At 41.6% G+C, this 18,272-nt stretch overlaps 2 protein-coding genes across 2 annotated transcripts in view; one reads left to right on the top strand and one right to left on the bottom strand.

Moving 5' to 3' along the window:
- Positions 1-2,271: 2,271 nt before the first annotated feature.
- LOC149284929 (non-structural maintenance of chromosomes element 3 homolog) lies at positions 2,272-8,545 on the bottom strand. The gene is made up of 10 exons (XM_089496059.1): positions 8,512-8,545; positions 7,155-7,252; positions 6,840-6,903; positions 5,897-5,976; positions 5,561-5,655; positions 5,248-5,327; positions 4,703-4,745; positions 4,530-4,592; positions 2,765-2,879; positions 2,272-2,361 (listed from the first exon to the last, which is right to left on the bottom strand). Exons 2-10 carry the CDS (start codon positions 7,242-7,244, stop codon positions 2,272-2,274), a joined length of 720 nt encoding a protein of 239 aa, XP_089352185.1. The 5' UTR covers positions 7,245-7,252; positions 8,512-8,545.
- Positions 8,546-12,542: 3,997 nt separating this feature from the next.
- LOC149284930 (inter-alpha-trypsin inhibitor heavy chain H6-like) overlaps positions 12,543-18,272 on the top strand; it is a 28,218-nt gene continuing 22,488 nt past the window's right edge. Inside the window, exons 1-4 of the mRNA XM_089496060.1 lie at positions 12,543-12,668; positions 13,625-13,679; positions 14,430-14,480; positions 16,308-16,366. Of these exons, the coding sequence (XP_089352186.1) occupies positions 12,543-12,668; positions 13,625-13,679; positions 14,430-14,480; positions 16,308-16,366 (291 nt within the window). The remainder of the gene's footprint in view (positions 12,669-13,624; positions 13,680-14,429; positions 14,481-16,307; positions 16,367-18,272) is intronic.

Below are 18,272 nucleotides of genomic sequence, written 5' to 3' on the forward strand. Positions count from 1 at the left end.
GCTGGTCTTAATACTGTAGGATATGTATTGTTCTGCTAATGTTGGCAAAATAAACCTGGCTTTTTTTCTTTCCCTTCCGATTCATTACTGATAGATACGGCACATGCTTCTTCTGGGTGTGGATTATTAACTGAATTGCTGTCTTGAGCTCCTGCAGGGTTTTCAATATCCAAGTTACACAAATATTAGAGCACATTCACTTCTCTTTATAATCTGGTCCCAAAGCTAGTGTTAGTACTGTACTTAGAGGAAAGTAACCATGCCTGTGGCTCACTTGTTTAGTTGCATAAACTGCCCCCTGTTTGTGAAGCTGAAGGGTGCATTCAATCAAAAAAAATGTATATTGCTGTATATTTATTTTATCATTACTTCTAAATGATTGACACGCCGTATGACCTTCAGAAATGACAAAAATAAATCTGTATGCTTACCACGTTCCTGCAAACGTGATCAAGATGTGATTGAAACATCTCAATTGTTCATAGACAAAGCTGTGCATATTGTATATATATATATTAAACACACTGCTCCACGCACCTACCCATAAACATACATATACACGTGCATTGTGCTTACATATATACATTCACTGCCCTTACACATAGCTATACTACTCATACATTCATATACACTACCATTACACCCCTTTCTCCCCATCTCTTACCTCTTCCTCCATCCTATGGTGGGAGCGTGAAGCCGATCACTTCAGACCTCACTTTACTGCTCCCTCTTCACTACACACAGGCTATTGCTGCAGAGATGACATCATATCCCTGCGCTCGGCGTTATTTGCCGGCATGTAGTGATGAGGGAGAAGTACAGCGAGGTGACAGATCTCCCAACGAGTCCTGCAGACTACAGCTGCTGATCAGGTGCCTGTGCGCCCCCTCCGCAGCTGCAGCTGAGGCGAGAACAAAGAGGCACAAAGGTAGGGACAGGTGGGACAGAGACCCAAAATCGGGACTGTCCCACCCAAATCAGGACAGTTTGGGGGCATGGGTTATACTGAAAGTCTTACTGGTACTGGCAGATTACCGGACCAGTTGACTGCATGTTGAAGTAGTTCCACCTAATCTTCAATGAGAGGAAGACAATGTGGTGGATCCACATGCAGCTGTACTCCTAGCTTCGGCTGTCTGGGAGGCGGCTCACAGGTTTATTGGAATCAGTAGTTGTATTTCTTAAAAACAGTAGTAATATCCACAGCAGACAATTGTTCAGGGTCACCTAACCACACAGCCACCCAACGCATTTCCTGCACCCATGCACTTAGGCATGAAATGCATTAGGCGGATGGGTGGTTATGTGACCCTGAACAATTGTCTGCTGCGGATATGGCTGTTAAGGAATAAAAGTTACAGATTCCAATGAACTGCCCGTGAACTCCTATTTATTTTCTTTCAACAGGAATCTTCAGTGATGAAACTTAATTTTGTCCAGAAATGTATGGAATTGCCCTAGTGTGATATTACTTCCACCCCCGCTCCTCACTAGGGCCTTACTGGCAGCAAGAACTGAAATAACACTTTATGTAGTTGTCACTCTCACCAACGCCTCCATGCTGAACTGCTTTGACCCGAGTATAAACAGCTCATTTAAGGTTCCTCTGCATCCAAGAAGTGACATTTAGACCAACCGATGTATAGGGTGGGAGTCCCTTGTAAAATTTGGTAATAACACCACCGTTTGAGCTAAACTCCTCATCCCTGGGATGACCAACACCCTGCTGGTTTGAAGTATTTTCTTTTAGTGCATCTAAACACATTTAACATGCACCACCTGCTAGTGTTAAGTATAATTATGTAAGTTTACTTTAACAGTTTGTGTCCTGCTACCGCTTCAAAAAAGGTAGGTAACCAAGTTGGTCAGCCCAACTGCTACTTTAACCTGAGACACCCCAAGGAAATCCTGAAGAAGCAACTGAACACACACCAGAAGGAATACTTACCAAAGGATTTTTATTTGTTTTATAACCTGGTGATATATACAAAATGAAAAAAGAACTAGTTATTAGTAGACACTCACTGTTCGCAGGCAAAGGCATTCTGAATGCCATATCCCAATATGCATCTTCTGGGGGAACAGCTAGTGTTGGGCTGTGATATCGCAAAGCAATGGAGGAATCGGCGCTGCCACAGCACATGCAGTTGCCACATAATTGGGATGTTTGAATACATTTCATAAAGTTTCATGAAAGTGAACATAGTCTCTTGATAAAACTTTTAACAAAATGCTTCCCATATAGCAACTTAGCAGTCCCCTGGAGAAATCCTAATGTCCTGTAGACTGCGATGGGGCTACCGCTGGTTCTTGTGCTTCTTTGTACTGCGTGGACCACGATTTAGGGTCTTTGTTCTGAATCTGCAGATACACAAATTATAACATTCAAATAAAAAAAAAAAAGCCAGCTATGAACTGACACAGGAGGCAGATTCTTGTACTGGTAGTTACAGCTGTGGGGCCGTGTTACATCACACTGAAGTCATGACACAGGTGGTGGTCTAGGTTCACTTGGAGCAAAAATTCCAGAAAAAAAAAAAAAAGCCTATATATATATATATATATATATATATATACACACATATATACACACACATGCCTAACTGTCTAACTTTGCATTATATTCACCAATATAGTACAGCTACTGTCTTTACACTTAACGGAAAGACCTTTTCATCAGCGCATCTGTTGGCACTACTGGCCCATACATCCCTTTCGTGCCAAATATCCATATAATACTGAGTGGTTGTATTTTCTTGCTCACCATGGAGACAAATTCTAGGATTTTCATTTTGGAGGTCTCTTTGTAAGCTCTGGGACCCCAGCGGAATTCATACTCCAGTGGGTCTGTATGAAGTATTTTGTTATACTCCAAGTACCTAGAGAACCAAAAAAAAAAAAAAAAGACTAGGTCTTATGAAAAGCATGTAGAAAACTGCAATACAGTGTGTTAACAGTCTGCTGTCCCCTGCCCCCCCAATAGACAGAGGACCACCACAAAAGTTAGTATCTGCTGTTTTTCATTCAAGCACTCATTTGAGCGACTGATTTGACCTAAACGGCATTATGCTCTGTGGTGTGATGTAAACAGTCAGGGAACGCTCTCCACAGCCTGCTCTGAACACACCAGTAACGAAAACATTCTTCCCAATCCTTGGTAGCATTTAAATTTACAGTACAACAGGGCACCTACATGATTTAAACTGCTTTCCTCCACTGCATCTACAATTGTGTTTCCATTCTATTGGATCAGGATATATATTTTGGTGTTCCATCGTTAAGTTCTTTATATTATTGTGATGGGAAAGGGGGGGGGGGGGGGGGGGAAGATATATGATTCGAGCCCGGACATTACGATGTACCTTTCAGTGGATTGCCATTCATAGTGACAAGTTTAAATAAAGTGCCCCTTCTTCCACAAGCACCAGAGGTCGAGATCTGATGAGAAACGGCCTCTTCCTCAAAGAACACTGATCTACTAGCAGGCTTCATAAAGCTTCCCTGGATTATTTTATCAGGGACCGAGAAGGTAACATCCTTTTTAGATATAACATTGACTTTGGAAAAGGCTAGACAACTGGAATGTATGTCTTTCGGCACTAAAGTAATTACTGTATTTGCTAGATTATAAAACAAATACTCTTATAAGACAAGTGGCATTTGCTCTGGGAAAAAAAACCTTGTCTTATAATCGAGGTAGTATTCTAATCAGACCTCAAATGAAGTCCAACTATGAGACTAAGATCCAGATCCCCCACAGCGCTGCAGGGGACCTGGATCCTCCTGTCTGGGAACCTCAGTTGCTGTCGGCACTGCTACCGGGCGTCTATCACCGAGCACTGGCGAAAGTGCCGGCAGCAGCAGAGGTTGTCTACGCACATCACGTATACCTTTCCAGGCTGCCAGAGAGAATTCTCTTCTCGGCCAGCCAGTGAACGTCCACTTGATGAATGCATATGACCCCGGCTACTGTTTGTACTTCCGCCGCAGCACCGGCATCACATGATCTCCCAGGGCTCAAGAGGCTCTGGTGGAACACCCGCTGCCCCCACCAGACACCAGGGAGTCAGAAGCACTGGTAAGTCGGGGGGGGGGGGGGTTATATGGGGTGGCATAAGGCTTTTCTGGAGGCAGAGTGCCCCATGCCTTTTAACCCCCTATATGCCAGATTGGCATATAGGGGGTTAAAAGGTATTTCTAGAGGCAGAGTGGCATATGGGGAGTATAAGACATATCAGGGAGGCAGAGTGGCAAATAAAAAATTTCTCAATCATAGCTTTTATTAAATATGAAATAGTTTACATGAATATTTACTAGTAAAACTTTTCCTATACGGTTGTCTTATATTCAGGATTTCCCCTAGATTTCCAGATTGGGGGGGGGGGGGGGTGGAGTTCACCTTATAATCAAGCAAATACTGTACTTTCTGAAGCTAGATCTAAAGTTACAATTGTAAAAAACCAGTATTCGTCGTCATACTGCCCAAATCGCAAAACCATTACCATCAAGAAGTGTTCCATGCTACGTACTTTTGTTTTACAAATTCATCAGTTACGAGCTTCCGCACATCTCCAAAGTCATCATGCTTCTCCCTTAAAATGAAAACGCATAAGGACTTTGTAAACAGTTGATAACAAAACAGAGGAATTTGTGTTGGTAGGGGGGTGGGGGAGAGAGAGTCAAGTAGCATTTAAAGACATACCCATGATCAATGCGCAGACGCCTCAGCGTTTCCCAGATAACAGCTGCCATGCAATAAAAACAACATTATTAATCTATAATGCAGTACAACAAAAAACACACAAGGCATTCTACAGACCAAAATACATCTAAATTTCAGAAACATAGAATAACCTTGCACACCTGAACAGGATAAAGCAGATCTGTCACTTTCCCAAATTCTAACCACTTGCTGTATATAATGGCAACAGCCGTCCAGCATCGTGTCATAAGGACCTCTCACACGTTCACCCGTTTCCCTCGGTAGAAGCTAAGGTGGGCCCTTGTAATGCAATAGGGAGGCAGGAAATTACTGGGGCTAATTTACACAGATTATCAGCTTCCCCGTGGAGAGATGGTTCAAAAATAAGGAACTAAAAAGGCAAACAAGCAATCTATACTTCGCTTTATCATGACTGATTATATTAAAATGGTGAAGGCGGCAGTTCTGCTTTTTGGTCCGGAGTTTGTTGCACATGTCACACGTAACATCCACACAATGGCCAAAAGCACTGGTATCGCACTCACACTCTTTCACGGTATTCCCTTTCATAAAGATGAGGCTGAGTATTACTGTGAGCAAACCCAGTTTCGCCGTGTTGTCATCCCTGGAAAGAAAGTCGGAAACTTAATAATTTCAAGAATACTACAATCTAAACCTCCGACTTAATGCCAAATAAAAGCGCACACAGTATAGAACCTACTGCAGCACCGAATAAAAAAAATAAAAAAAAAAAATGCCTGCATGAGATATTCATCTGCTGTCTGGCTTATTTTCTAAAGTTTTAGACACTATCTGTACAGCCCAACGGGTATCACAGTCTTCTGATCGATGACTTACACTTTCATTCCATCATCTTGCAAGCGATCCAATCTGTTGACAAGAACATATACGTGGTTCTTAGTGTCTATCTCTTCCAGCTGAAAACCAAACACCTGAAAATGAGGACACTATGCTTTAGTAACAGCAAAGGACCATTTCAATTAAAGACATGTATACAATACATTGGTAGGGAGGCAACATCTGATTGCTCCAATATGCCAGTACGAAGCATTTCTCAATGCAATTCTCCTGTTAGCTGCCTCACAAACACAGGAACTATAGTGACAAAGTACAAAAGTATAAACCTGTGTAATTTATTATATATTTTCAGCAGACCTGCAAACCTTAACTCACCTGCTGCAGAGAATTCTTGGCGCGTTGAAATATTTCAGGGTACACATCTTTGTATTCCTTTATAACGTTTTTCACAATATCTGTGGGAAATTAGTTGAGTTAAAACCCAAGGAGACTATTTATGAAGTTATTGCGCAACCCCTGACAACAGCCCAACTGTATATGGTAGTAATATTTAGCAAGCCTCTGATCATCCTTCTGAAGACTGGCAAGCGGTTCCTGCCAAGGCTCATTATGGCAACAAACCAAAAACCCTGAAGACCCCACACGGAGATCACAGTTGACATGAGAACCTTTGAGGTCTAAATCCAGATTAACATGAATGGCAGAGTGCTGACTAGCACCTGAGGTTATCTGTATGGGCAGAGCCAGCCTTAAGTGTTCTGGCACCCCCGCCTCCGCTATCACCCCCCCCTTCTCAATTCTTGTTGCCGGAGTCCTGCGGTGGGAGCAGGAGGCATCAGTCTTCCCGCTCTGCCAGCAGTTCATGTTGAGCGCCAGAATACGCTGCTACGGCGCTCAACATGAAATGCCGGGACACCACGATGGAGTCACGGAGAGTGAGGGGCGCCGAGCGGTTGCTTAAAACTTCATGAGCAACCACTCGGCGCCCCTGCCCGGGACTTTAATTAAAGCATCTTTTTATGTAACTGTTTAACATGGGAAAAAAAATAAAATAAAAAAAAAAGATGTTTTAATTTAAGTCCTGGACAGGCGCCCCTGCTGCCATGGCGGCCGCACAGGTCGCACACCCCTAAGGCTGGCCCTGTGTATGAGAAAGCCATTACCAAAGTTACATAAAACCCAATTTTTTTGCAATTCCCAGAGTCTGTCCAGCACAATGTACTTTGCGGTTTGTTACGACATGTGCAAAAATGAATCCCTCAAGTAAATAAAAAAGGATAGCTATTCTGACACCAGGAATATGACAAGAAAGACTCACCTGCCCGCTTTATAGGCAGCTTCTTCTGGTCTCTTATCAAGAGGTACTGTACTACCTCACCCACCTACACAGAAAAATACCTTAACACTTATGTAAATAGAAAATATTATATATACACATTTTGTGGTATTATAGCTAACCAGATGTACAATTATAGACTATTCTGTTTGACTAGTGATTTTCTTCTCCCGTCGGTTCAAACTTTTACTAATGCAAAAGTTTATGGACGTGTGTACACACACACACACACGTCAAAGCATAACAGGCACTACGCATGTAGTCCCACTACGCCTCCTGTATTAGCGCCCAGCATACCTTAAGGTTGATTTGCTCTGGAGAATGCTTGGCCAAGTTCTTCTGCACCTGCGATGCTGACTGTGTCTGATAGATAGAGTCATCTTCCATCTCCACATCTTCATCCTAATAAACATAAAAAGTGTTTAAAATAGCCTTAATCTCACATACATGCACATAACATTTCAAAATGTAAAACAGAAGACCCAGATTACAACATAAAGCACATTCAATGTATGCTGCCTGCAGGACAGGAAAGCCACCAATCTTGATGCCCCCTTGGACTTTATGGACAGCAGCAGCGCGTTTCTCTATGGTGTGGTATAAACCGCCTGTGAGGAGTCTCACCATAGGCAGCTCTGAGCACACCAAATTCACTGATAAACCGTACACACACACACAACTACATTCACTACAGGGCACTATAATTCACGTGTCAGAGAGACAGACATACTGTCCCTTTAAGGCTTTAGCAGCATTACCTGGAGAAGAGAGGCATCCCGGTGAGCACTGGGCCTACCCCGTCTCCGTGGCTGAGTCATGTTTATTAGACCTGAAACACGGATAATAAACACGTTTACACAAATTACCTTTTACAGAGTATTCGCTGAATAGAACATTGTCACCATTCATCAGGAGCCTGGATGGTGATGTTAGGATCCCAACCCTGTCCACCACAAGGAACTCACAGGCTTCAATATTTAATTGTAACCAAGAAGTTACACCGGGAGCAGTTTCTGTGCAGTCACACAGGGGTCCTCATCAGACCCCCACAGGTACTCTGAGCCAGCAATGGAGCCGAGCAGCGGTCACACACACAGCAGGGGAACTCGTTCAAAAAGAAATCACACACAATGGCCGGAGCATCCCGCTAAGTGCTGTCTGAACAGATGCAGGCTTTCACGCTACCCACAACGGGTTAACAGAGACTACAAGCTTATCTGAGCAAAACAGTTATGTGACACACATTGTACAGCACCACAGAATATGATGGCGCTACATACACCAACATAATAAATGCTAGAAACCCCTTCGGAAATTGGATCACTGTATGCAACCCACCGCAGATTACACACGAGTGGGAATATTATCACCATTACCAGAGAAGGGGTAGTCACCGCACACTCCCGCTCTTTAGCACAGAGACGGGAAAGCTTAACCCGCCCCTGTTAAGTAAAAGCACAACGACTTTTCTGCATAAATTACATCATATTACGAAGTCAATACAGCCGGCGAGGCGCTACGGCCTGCCCCGAACACACAGCTTATAAACGAAACGATATATAAATGTATCTACCTGCCCTCTCCGAGAAAGAAAGGCGTTACACGGAAACGAGCCCTCCAAACAGCTACCGACCGGCTGGCGCTTTACTACCGCTGGCACCCCGTTACGCCCCACTGCCCCGCTGAGCTCCCCCGGCTTAAATACAAGCCGAAAGCGCGACTTTACCCGCCATTAGTCTCCCAGCCTAAACTCCGCCTCGACCAATTAGGTAATGCGTACCACGCGACCAGCCAGTGAGAGAGGAGCGCTGATTGGCTGCTTTTATACCTCTATTTGGCTTGGGTAGGCACTGGGCACTACAGACAATGAATGTTCTACTGGAGGGGTACTGGAAGTAAATATCCATTTCGCTTTGTTCGTAAATGACGTAAGAATGCTATTATATAGATGCAGTGCAAGGAACTTTTACTTTTCTGAGAGGGTGGTAGATACATGGAATAGCCACTCTACAGAACAGCCCAACGTGTCTGATCCTCTGTCAAATGCTTTGTTTGCATTGATTGCCCCTTTAAGGAGTCAGCTCATCAATTTAAACATTCAAAATATATAACTTTATTGGTTGTCAGACACTGAAATGCATAAGAATGTGTGAAATAAACACTATAAAAATGTCTCCTGGCTCCACTTCCCTTCACAACACCTGACAACACTGCTGAGGGTGCCTAACTCATACCTGCCAAGTGTCTCTTTTATGGGACATTCCCTCTATTCTCCTTTGATGTCCCTGTTTTGTAGGCGCTCCAAACGTTTGGTGGGTTTGTGGGTATCTCAGTGTTCTACAGCCAATAATGTAACAATACTATGTGTATAAACAACTGAGAACGTGTTTATAAATTCACGTGTCAATAAAATATATTCTTCTTCTGAACGTCTACCTGTTTTATAACTAGCAGGTGACATTGATATAAAAAGTCTAGCCCTGCCCCTAGCCACACCCATAACCATGCCCTCTAAACGACTGTCACCCTCTTTAGGGGTATATATTCAATATGCTGGTGGGTATAAGAAAGGGTCCTGTCTACTGCAATACGTAACAAAATTAGCGTTTTAATAGCAACAGTTTGTTGCCCCAATCTCAGCATTTGGGGCAGATTCTCGGGGCGTGGAGCTGTCTCCCTCCTATTCTACACACTGCTGTGATCAGATCTAACACTCCCAATTGGAGCTTTTGTTCCCAGTATGTTCCGGATGATTTTCCTGCTTGAATGCAGGTGAATCAATGAAGCATATCGTGACAAGCCATTTGATTAACACATTAAAGACACGACATAGAATATTCCATTAAAGGGTTAACATTGCAAGCGTTTTAGGGTCCCCTCATTTAGAAAGTCCCTACTTGGCAGATCCTTATCAGAGGCCGGGAACCCTCACAGCTACCGATAGGTTAAAAAGGCCTCCTCTTAGTAGTATGTCTGATCACACCACGTAGCCACCTGAAATGTCAGAAGGAATGGAAGGAGGTTTCCTAAACGCTCTCATCCCCTTTGGAAGCGCTATGGCTCTGACTGTTCAAACGTGGTTACTATGGTAACGTTTACACTCTCAAAGAACATGGATTATAGCTGTCAACACTCAAGATGTTCTAGCGCCTACCGTTTTGGAGATGCTCTGACCCAGTCGTCTAGCCATCACAATCTGACCCTTGTCAAAGTCACTCAGATCCTCAGGCTTGCCCAATTTTCCTGCTTCTAACACATCAACTTTGAGGACACAATGTTCACTTGCTGCCTAATATATCCAATCAATGACAGGTGCCATGATAACAAGATTATCAGTGTTATTCACTCCACCTGCCAGTCATCATAATGTTATGGCTGATTGGTATATATATACACTCACAATATGACCAAAAATATTGGTCACCTGCCCATTACACCAACATCGCATTGTAATGTAACAGCTTCCACTCTTCTTTTATTTTTTTTCACAATATTTTGGTGGGAATTTTTGCCCATTCATCCAGTAGAGCGTGTTTGAGCTCTGGCACTGATGTTGGATGAGAAGGCCTGGCTCGCAATCTCCATTCAACTTCATCCCAAAGGTGTTCGAGGTCAGGGGTGAAGGGGGCATACCAAGATATTTTGGGCAATGCAATGCTTCCAATAAAGACATGGTTGGATGAGTTTGGTGTGGAAGAACTTGACCGGACGCTCAGAGCCCTGACCTCAACCCCATCGAACACTTTTGGGGTGAACTGGAACAGAACAGCATTTTTTTGTAATCAGGTTATCTTTGTCTAATATTAAAATTATTTGGATAATCTGAAAGAGGGGGGCATCGCTCCCCAACCATGGTCTTTACTACTGCTCATCAAGACAATGCTCGTACCCCTTCTCTGGTTTCATTACCCATTCCATGTGCTGTCTGGTTTTGTCATTTGGCTGCCTCTTGATGAAGGGCTGATTGTTGTGACCGCGGAACGTCCCATCCTACTCTTACATGGAAACTGAAAACAGTGCCCCCCCCCGTTTAAGGGCTTTGTTAAAACATAGAAGTTGCCCTCCTCCCTGTGCATGCTGAGAAGAATTGTCCTGGGACGTCTGTAATGATATCTGACATCTGTTTGTAAAAACTAACCAGCAGGACATTCAAATTCCTACGGTTGCAATTATCCTCTTTTTTTTTACTAGTTGTTTATTTTCCTTTTTCTATGCTCCTGCCTCTTCATTCTTCACGGCTCGGATGATTTCATGTAGTTATTATAGGTCTCTCTGGAAAATGGCCCTACACTATAACTGCATATTACAAACATTTTAGACTTTTCTGAATAAATTAATAATGATGACAGGCATGGTAGCCTAGCGTGTCCCCCCCCCCCCCCCGGTCATTAAAGCAATTGTATTATTTACTTTTCTCAGCAGTGTTCATTGCTGGTTGGATCATTTACCTCCTGGCATCCTTCTACAGTTCATGTTGCATTCCAACCTTGAGATGGGTCCATCAGCACTTTCCTTTTGGCTTAAATGACAGGGCAAAAGCTTGGCCTTCTGGCCTTATGGCTAGGTATGCAGGAAGCTTGAGATGTCTTCATGGAGGTCACAGGTAGGTCCACCTGGGCGTTCACCTCTAGTGTTGTGGTGAGTGAGGGTTACACTTCTGACACTCACTGTTATGATGCCAGTTAGTGCACCAGGGACTCTTCTACTGCACTTTTTATTTTCTCACCCTGGCCTTGTCTGTGGCTGGTTGATGGTGGAAGTATTATTATAATACCAGCCATAGGCTGGGGCCTTATTGGTATTTTATGTTGTTTTCTTTTTTTTGTGCACACACTGCACTTTTTTATTTTTGCACATATTTCACTTTTTTAAAGGCTTCACTGAATTTGTACATAGAACATGCATACACTGAACAGCTACCAGTGATAAGATCCTTTTGTTTGGTTCTGGACCCTGGAATAGTCCAGGAATGAGACTACACAGACTGGGGGCCACAACTGAGAATCTCTGCTCTAGAGCTTACAATCCATGGATTGCAAAATGCACGTTTGCATGAAGATGGAAGCTCAGTATTAATATTCTAAGTTTCCCTTCTTTTGTTTAATTTTCTTTTAAAAAGGGGTTTATGTCACCGTGCTTTCTGCGAGATGTAGCCAAAACATCTGTCCGAGTCGCGTGATGATGGCTTTTTAAGAAGGATGAGGCAAGAGTTGAAATGGAGCAAGGCGTAGGCAGTAGTTGATATCAACCATCTGCAAAAGGCTAGCTGTTCCAATTTCACTTGTTAAACACCATGTGGCATTGATGATATGTGTGTCAAATTTGGGAAGGGAGTACTTAGATTATATTTGGGTTTTTTTAACCATTGGTTGCCATGGGATGTGAAAACCATAATGTTTTACATGTTTTGATGTCTACAATGGCAGTAAATATGTTTTATTAACATAATAGACACACGTGGCTACATGTCACGCACTTGATCAGGAATATTCCACTAACGATGTGTTCAGGACAAGTCCTCTTATCACATTGTTGTAATGGGCTTAAACTTGAAATTTCATAATTTATAGGTATATAATGTATTTTTCATGTTTTTATATGTGCGAGCTTTTGGATTATTTATGCCAGGGCACCCATCAGATATTCCAAATTTCCCAGAACATTGCTGTCTGTTCACATTATGGTATGGCCCATGAGGATAAGCATAAGCTAGAGCGGAGCCTCCTTTGCGTCTTTGCACAAGTCCGATGTGCGTACGAGGACTGGATGTTGGCGGACCAGCCAGTGGCTCAGCATGAGTCAAACAGAAAGGTAAAAAGGAATACTTGTCAAGGGAGTTTGAGTAAACCAGTAGTGCTACTATCTCCATTACACTGCTGGGAACAACAATGGTAATTCCTGTCCTCAAAGCAAAAGTGTCTACAGCGGCATGTTCTCCTAAAAATCAACATTTATTAATAAAAATATATATAATAATCAATTCATATTTTTCATACTTTTGGAATGGTTAAGCAGCTTCTAGGATGTGTTATATCTTACTTTTCTGGCATGTCTCTATGCTTATAATATAACTTTAAACACATTTAGTGATTAAATAGGGGGTAAAGGGTACTTTTTTCAGTTTCCTAAATGAATGGCAATTTTGTATCTATTCCCTGCTGCTACTCCCTGCTTTGTGGAGGACTCATTTAGTACAGAATATACCATAGAGATGTACTATGCCTCAATGAGGCCGACAGTTCCTCTCTATTATTTTCCATGATAGACAGCAGGAAAGTTCAGCACAGAATTAATTGCTGCCAAAAGTCTCAAATCTCCCGGGTAAGAGCTAGGCTTTTTGTCCTAATGTCAGCTCTCTTGGCAAATGTCCCAGTTAGTGGAGGTGCTGGCAGCTTTGCATGCTATAAGGAAAAATAGACGTGCATCCCACCCACATATTGTGTCTACACGGTCATCATTATTAATTAATAATAATACTACAAGACTCACCTAGTGGGCCTAGTTCCAGGGCCCCCCAGCTTGTTTCTCCCAAGTGGTCTGCCCAGTTACCTGTCACGGTGCAATAAGGTGGAAGTCTTCACAGGTCACTCCTCAAAGGTGCTCTACTGTAGAGGTCGGTGGTGGTGGCTGGATAAGTTTTCACCTGCTCTATGCTGACCTGGGGACTGTTGAGGGGGCCCCAAGAGACCACCTTGGGGGGGGCCATCATTGAAGACAGCAAAGAGAGTCTCACATGATTTAAAGCTTGGACTGTTGTCTACTTGTAGCACATTGAAAAGTTTGTAAGTATAAAACCATGCTTTACCGTAACACAAAAAAAAGGTAAATTCACATACGATAACATTAATTTAAGAGCAGAAAGAATTAAATTGTATTGTTTAAAACATTATAGAGGCCTTCTGCTACAAACTTATATTACTATATCAAATAACAACATGTATCTAGTATCATTTCAGAATGTTTGCTGATGAACCTTATCAATGTATCAATGCCATTTTGATGATGCTGAATGTAGGCTGGCCATTTAAATATTCTCTCTAAACTAAAAGTCAGGCAAGCATTGCTTCTAAAATTTTACAGCCTATGTTTTATATATATATTATACTGGCCACTATAAATGCATTGACTCTTGGCCCCTAAGAAAATCAAGCTTTTGTATCCTAAAAGTGCATACAGGTTTGTAAAGCCCTGGCTACCAGCTGGACCAGCCTAGGGCTTCTAGCGCGTCAGATGTTTCCAGTGTCCACTTCGGCTCCCCCATATGAGCTCAGCACCCTGGGCAGCGGACTTGTTTGTCTTTATGGTAGAGCTGGCCCTGTAACTGAATTAGGGGGCTACAAGTTACCAATTTTTTCTGTTTTCACGACGTTATTTAATCCTCCGAGCTTCACTATAGCCCACCCTGTCCCAAATGCAGTAAGTGAGTTGCAAGTAGAGGCAGGTGGTGTCGAAAGTGTATTCTCAACCACTGTGAATTTACATTTCCAGTTTTCCCTGTCATCGTAACATTAATTGCTTCCTCTAATCCATTAAACAATTTACTGGAAGTTATATCATTGTTTATCTTTCCAGATCGGCCTCTAAGGGACAGTAATCTACGGTTGAAGATCAGCTATGGAAGAGGTAAAAGCTGGGTGAAGCCGTCACTCAAATCCAGTTTCAGATTGGGGCTCCGTGAAAGGGAAAGGATAGGAAAATACACATCATCTGTAATTCAAAAAGAGACGGGGCTTCATTGATACATACAATTATTTTATCCTGATTATAAGTACTGGTGCTGATTTCATCTAATTAAATCAATATTCCATACTGAATATCCATTAGGAAAACATCTTGAAAAGAAAAAAAATTTATAATTTTTTCGGCGTTAAATGGACAATAATCTTCAGGCATCTGTATTTCAATGATCCCTTGGTTCCACCATTCCTATCAAGGGATATATTAAGTGGATTTCTATGGTAACAAGACTAGTTTAAATCTTTGTATTTATGAATTTGCTCCGGTCCTTGCCCTTCCAGCTGTTTGCAGTGCCAGAGATGTGTTTGGTCAAACACCACTCCCTGCAAGCGATATACCGTATTTCCTCAAGTATAAGTTGCTCCCATGTATAAGACGGACCTTAATTTTGGGTCTCGAAATTAAAAAAAATATATATTATTAAGGTTATTGTACTGGCTGCTCGGGCATGATATGAGTGTGATTGATGTTAGTGGCTAGCAATTGTTAGCAATCACACTCCTATCATGCTCAGGCAGCCAGTACATGCAGATCACTTTCAGCCTCCCTGTGGCCCCTCCCTGTGCCCCCTACTCACGGATCCATAAACACACACACATATATTCATTAATTTACCCCCCTACCCTTACCTGAACTGCAGATATCCTGGTGCTGCTCGTAGGGGCTGCTGTTTCCCTCTGCGTTGCTCGAACAGGAATGGAACGGAGTCATGTGATGTGATGTACATTCACGGGACTGCACTGGGTTTAAAAATAAAATAATCTATCAGTGCCTTCTTTTGTATCCATCCCCTCAAAAATTACAAATGAAGCAAAACAATTATACTTTATCAAAGAATTATTCTTGGCATTATTCAATGTTCACCAGAAGAAAAGATTCAACTGCTTCTTTAGGTAGAAACAGAATTTGATGCCCATTTGTCCGATCTTAATCGGTCTTTGGTCTTGTTTTGGATTCAAGACCCATATGCCTATCCCACGCATGCACTAATATCTCTACTAATATCTTTACCACTTTTGCTGGGAGGCTGTTCTATTTATCTACCACCCTCTCGATAAACCAAAACTTCCTTACATTATATCTAAGCATCTGCAATATATATATATATATATATATATATATATATATATATATATATATATATATATATATATATATACTTCTGAGCCTCTAGTTTCAGACTATGACCTCTTGTTTTAACAGCACATAGAAATGTTGGTGTTTGCATTAGGTTAGCTCTTTGAGAGGTTAGTAACCGCTAATCTGCTAAATAGTATCTTGCTATTTGCCGTGTTGGACCTAACGTTAAATATTTTTCTAGCGTGAGCTCTGACTGTCCTTTTGAGGGTTTACCCGCTGCTTTTGCCTTCGTTTAAAGAGCTATTGACACACATCAGAAAGAGGGCTGAGCATCAAAATATTTTGGTTTCAAGTAGAGGAAGGGGGAAGGTTTGGGAGAACTTGGCCTGTCTCCAATTAAGCGTCCAGAGTCTAACTCATCTGGACAATCATGACTTGTAAAGGAATGAATGCATCTTTTATAGACCTTAACACCCAAAAGAAAAAATCCGCTAGGTTTAAAGTGCATCCGCACGGAGTGAGTTTGTAGAACTTAGCTTTCCCTTGGATGCTCCTCACATATTTTTTGGATCTGCTTTATCATGCCGGGTATGGAGATGTTACCAAGATATTCCTGCGTATTCCTTCTCTTAGTGTCCATCACGGACTTCACCTCCACAGAGTCAACTGGTCAAGGTGGTCCTTACTTTGAGGTGAGTCATGTAGGCATATCAACAAAATGTTCAAAGGAAGAGAGATGTTAAAATAAGAAATCATAATCTAATACTAGAGGGTCAGATGTTATAGAAGGAGGTTTACTTTCCTGAGAAGGTGGTAGATAAGTGGAACAGCTCCCCTGAAGAAGTGGTAGAGGTTAACACAGTAAGGGAATAAAGCCAGGCATATGATAGGCGTATGTCTGGACTGATTAAAATTTGAGTCTTTACAGCAAGAATAATGCAAGGACTAGATGGGCTGATTTTATACGCTGCAATAATCTCTGCAATCATAAATGCTCAGAAACGGGGATTTATTGATAATACGGGAAGATGTAACTACGTACAAATAAAACCAGCACAAAAGAGAGTTATCGAAAGCAGCTGTTTCAAAAGTAACGCGGCTGAGACACGACTGAGAAAGTTTATACGTTAAGTCTTAAAGTTTTCCACCTTTTGTAAAAAAAAAATATATATATTTTTTGTCGCTATGGCATAAATTGTACTTGTTGCATGGTGGAAAATGTTAGCGTGATTAAGACGGTGACATGTGGTTTTATGTGTCACTATTGCAAAAGTACAAAACATTTTTTCCTTATTAAAGGTGGATTACATGCATTTATAGCGAATATTTTCTTTCTCTGGAGTATTGCAAATTATTTCCCGCAATGCTAGGGGAATATATATATATATATATATATATATATACACACACACTATTATACTATACATATACATAGTGTATATGACCAGAGATATATATAATAATTATAATAGTGGATACCCACAGAATGACAAATAATACTAGAATAACTATTAATTGCCAGCTAAGCCCTTCTTATAGGAGAACTTGACCAGGGATGACCCTCCATAATACACCATGAAGCTGATGAGTTCAATCTACACCTATCTTGCAAAATTTATTTAGTGAATAAACTTTATGAACTATTTTCTGATTAAAAATATATATTTTTTAATCGTTAAACATGCATGTCAACTTCCATTCTTCTGGAGCTTCTCCTGTCAATAGTGACTGGTTTAAAAATGTGGGGCTCACGAGTTAAAGTCTTGTTGATTTTCAGTACAGTGATGAGTTCAATAGATCTAGGGGAAATGTGCAGGTTTCCCTGAGTGTCTATTAAATGAAAATTCCCGCTGTGTATCTGCTACATTGCAGGGTGAGGATATATTTCAAAATAATACAATTCTAAATTTTAAATTAGCTGATACACATGCTTAAGCATTCAAACAAATGCACTGGGGTCCGTTCCCCACTACCGAGAACTCAACTTTAATGCAACTACCTAACTACATTGTGTTATTACTAATTACGAGTAGCGACTAGCTCAGTAGTAGCCAAGTAAGTTGGTGAATAGGCCTCTTGTGCTGCAACATAGTAACATAGTAAGGTTGGAAAAAAGACCTAAGTCAATCAAGTTCAACCCTTCTACCTATACTTCCGGCTTTGGATCCAAGAGAAGGCAATTTTTTCTAATTTTGTCACTTAAGTGGGAAAAATTCCTTTTTGACTCCAACAGGAAATGGAATTTCTCCTTTGATCAAGAAGCTCTAAAGTAAATGTTTATTCTATTATGTTCTGCTTTTCTAAAAATAAGTATCCAGACCCGTCTTTGAAGGCATCCATTGTATTTGATAGAACCACCTCACTTGACAGTGAACTCCATACCTTTAAGGCCCTTACTGTAAAGAATCCCTTCCTTCTGTCTATGAAATCTTTGCTCTTCCAGTCTGGTAGTCTATAGTTCTAGTCTAGTCCTATAGTTCTGTAATGTCCTTTTGAAGGACCTATGTCAAGATGAAGGTCTTACCGTTGACTTGAAAAGAGGCAAGGTGACATCCTCCTCTTGTGAATTCGTCCCCCCCCCCCCCGTATTATGCATGC

The sequence above is a fragment of the Sceloporus occidentalis genome, unplaced genomic scaffold (genome assembly GCF_023333645.1).
Source record: "Sceloporus occidentalis isolate IW3139 unplaced genomic scaffold, rSceOcc1.0.p SCAF_87, whole genome shotgun sequence".
In the NCBI taxonomy this organism is placed as follows: Eukaryota; Metazoa; Chordata; class Lepidosauria; order Squamata; family Phrynosomatidae; genus Sceloporus; species Sceloporus occidentalis.